The sequence below is a fragment of the Chrysochloris asiatica genome, unplaced genomic scaffold (genome assembly GCF_000296735.1).
Source record: "Chrysochloris asiatica unplaced genomic scaffold, ChrAsi1.0 scaffold00036, whole genome shotgun sequence".
Lineage (NCBI taxonomy): Eukaryota > Metazoa > Chordata > Mammalia > Afrosoricida > Chrysochloridae > Chrysochloris > Chrysochloris asiatica.
In genome coordinates this window covers 1,931,743-1,934,923 of record NW_006408554.1, presented here as the reverse complement: position 1 = coordinate 1,934,923, position 3,181 = coordinate 1,931,743, and the positions used below count along the sequence as shown (strand labels likewise).

General features: G+C 34.7%; 1 protein-coding gene across 1 annotated transcript in view; it reads left to right on the top strand.

Moving 5' to 3' along the window:
• TMEM70 (transmembrane protein 70) overlaps positions 1 to 1,502 on the top strand; it is a 20,414-nt gene extending 18,912 nt beyond the window's left edge. The window contains exon 3 of the mRNA XM_006860006.1: positions 1,045 to 1,502. Within this exon, the coding sequence (XP_006860068.1) occupies positions 1,045 to 1,502 (458 nt within the window). The remainder of the gene's footprint in view (positions 1 to 1,044) is intronic.
• Positions 1,503 to 3,181: the final 1,679 nt, after the last annotated feature.

The following is a 3,181-nucleotide window of genomic DNA, read 5'->3' as shown; positions in this document are numbered from 1 at the left end:
CAAAAACAATATTATGTTACAGTACTTTCGAGGGCCATCTACCTCCTTGTTGCTCTCTCTCACCTCCCCCCCATCTTTTTTTTGGTTCTAAATGAATTTTATAATTAACTTGTCTAGTATCTCAACTTGCTTATGAGAAAAAGATGGATTTTTTTTGTGGGGGGGGGATCATGTTAAAATTATAAGTTAAAACTAAGGAAAATGTTCATTTTAAGTTGTTTATTTTTAATCTTTCTAATGTGCTAGATCAGCACTAAACTGTGAACCACAAGGTTGGCAGTTCAAACCCACCACCTGCTCCTCAGAATCTATATACAGGGTCACTGTGAGTTGGAATTGACTTCACAGCACTTAACAACAACAATGTGATAGATAAAAGTTATATTTCACTGTTTGAGTAGAATGTTCTTCTTTGTTAAAGAAACCAAATACTTTTTTCATATATATTGTAGCCATTGGTGCTGTTTTTTTTTGGGGGGGGGATCTCATTTCAGTTGTTGAATCTTAGCCTGATAGAATTCCCCATGTTTGATTATTGTATGTTACATATATGAAATTACTTGTTTATAGAAAGTTTTATTTTATAGTCTGCTGACTGAAGCAGCTTTAGTATTGATGAAGGTCTGAATAATATTAAATAATATTATGGGGGAAAGGAACTAGGTACCATTTAACCCTCAAGCAGTGTATCACCTGGAGAGGCAATCCAGTGTAATGGGTGATATCATAGACTCTAGGGCCAAATTGTCGGGACTTGAATCCTATCTCTGCCACTTGCTATGTCATGGCGAATGAGTGCCTCATTTTTCTCATATATTAGTTGGGACTTAATGGTAATAATGAGTATACATCGGCCACATCAGACTCTTTGATGAATAAAATTGTACAGTGTTTAAAGCAGAGCCTGGTGTGAAATAAGTGCTGTATGTATGTTTTGGTTTTGTTGTTTTGATGAATTAGTAAGAAAGTTAGAAAAGCTAGTAGGATAGATTGATTTTCTAATAGAATGTGTATTGACCCCTCCTTTTTTTCCCTCCTATTTAGGTGTGAAGTGTTTCTCTTATTCTACAAGTGCCATCAGTCTTGCTTCTCTACCATACATTTTTGCACAAAGTAACATTGTATTTGGAAGTTTGCCTTTGCAGATCTTATTTTATGGCATCATAGGAAGCTTTACAGTGATCACTCCAGTACTGCTTCACTTTGTGACAAAAGGCTATGTTGTTCGACTGTACCATGAGGCCACGACAGACACTTACAAAGCCATTACTTACAATGTTGTGCTTTCAGAAACAAGTACAGTGTTCCACCAGAATGATGTGAAGATTCCAGAAAGCACACATGTATTCACCACATTTTATGCTAAAACAAAATCATTATTAGTTAATCCAGTGCTCTTTCCAAACCCTCAGGACTATAACCATCTAATGGGTTATGACAAACCATTCACCTTTGATATGGAAGAAGCTAGTGAAAAGAAACAGTGTCAAGATGAGAAATAAATCTTTTGTTTTTTTTTTATCAAGTCTTAAGTTTGATTTCTCTTTCCATTGTACAATAATAAAATTGCCATTACTTTCATATCTGTTGCTTACTGTTAAAACTGTTTGAAACCCTATGAAGCAGGGTTGAGTTAATTTCAGTAAATGATGATCCTTTATAATAAAATAAACTATGTTTGGAAAACAGAGTGTACATTATTTTGTTTGTGTTTTAAAAAAGTATGTGAATATATATATATACTGGTTGAATAAAGGCTATATATACAGATTTTATAAAGCCACCAATAACACCAACAGCATATGTAATAAATGTGGTTGCATCTAAGCCAAGGAGTTGTAAGTCAGAATTAAATGGGAATGTTAACTTTTTCTTGATGCTTAATTTTTTTTCTAAGTATATTGATAATATCTTTTCCAACATTTACAAAAATCCACAAATTATGATGAGTAATATTAATCTATACATAGACTAAGAGGCAGTCATTTGAATAGAGCACGGGGAAACAGAAAAATTTTAAATCAAGAAAGGTGTGTGCCAGTATTGTATCCTTTCACCAACTGATTGAATTTATATGTTGAGCAAATGATCTGAGAAATTGGATTATATGAAAAAGAATGTGGCATCAGGATTGGAAGATGATTCATTAACAACCTGAGATGCAGATGGCACAACCTTACTTGCTGAAAGCGAAGAGGGCTTGCAACATTTGAAATGCACATCAATGTAAGAAAATGAAAATCTTTACAACTGGACCAATTAAATAGCATCATGATAACTGGGGAATAGATTGAAGTTGTCAAAGGGTAGTTTGTTTAGATCCACAATCAACACTCATGGAAGCAGCAGTCAAGAAACCAAACAATCTATTACACTGGGCAGATCTACTGTAGAAGATCTCTTTAAAGTGTTAAAGAGCAAAGATGTCAGTTTGATGTCTACAGTGAGCCTTGGCCAAAGCCATGGTATTTTCATTTGCCTCATAATGCATGTGAAAACTGGACAATGAATAAACAATGCTGTAGAAGAATCAATTTATTTGGATTATGGTGTTTGCAAAAAATATTGAAAATACCATGGATTGCCAGAAGAATAAACAAGTCTTGTATTAGAAGAAGTACAACCAGAATGCTCCTTAGAAGTCAGGATGGTATTTTGGACATGTAGTCAAGAGGAACCAGTTCCTGGAGAAGCACATTATGTTTGGCAAAGTGGAGTGTCAGGGAGAAAGAGGAAGACCCCAATGAGATGAATTGACACAGTGGCGGCAGCAGTGGGCTCAAGCATAACAATTGTGAGGATGGCACAGGAATGGGCAGTGTTTTGTTCTGTTGTGCATAGGGTCAGTTTGAGTTGGAACCAACTTGACAGAACCTAACAACAGTATTAATCTATCTGGTTCATTACACAGGTTTTTGCTTAACTTCTTAGGCTTGGTTGCCCATAATAAGTAACTTCATGTACAGTTGAGTATGTGGTTAGTATAGGGCTAATTGTGATTTAAATACTGTCTTTGGTTCTCCTATTTGTTCCTTCATGTGTTCTCACTTGGTGTACCCTATCACAGTAGGAAAGTTATTTGTACTAAATGGATAGTTTCTGTTTAAAAAGATTTTTAGTCTAACTTTTCCAAGCACTTGAATTTTAAGCTTTTACTCTGAAAAAAAAAAAAAAAAAAGTT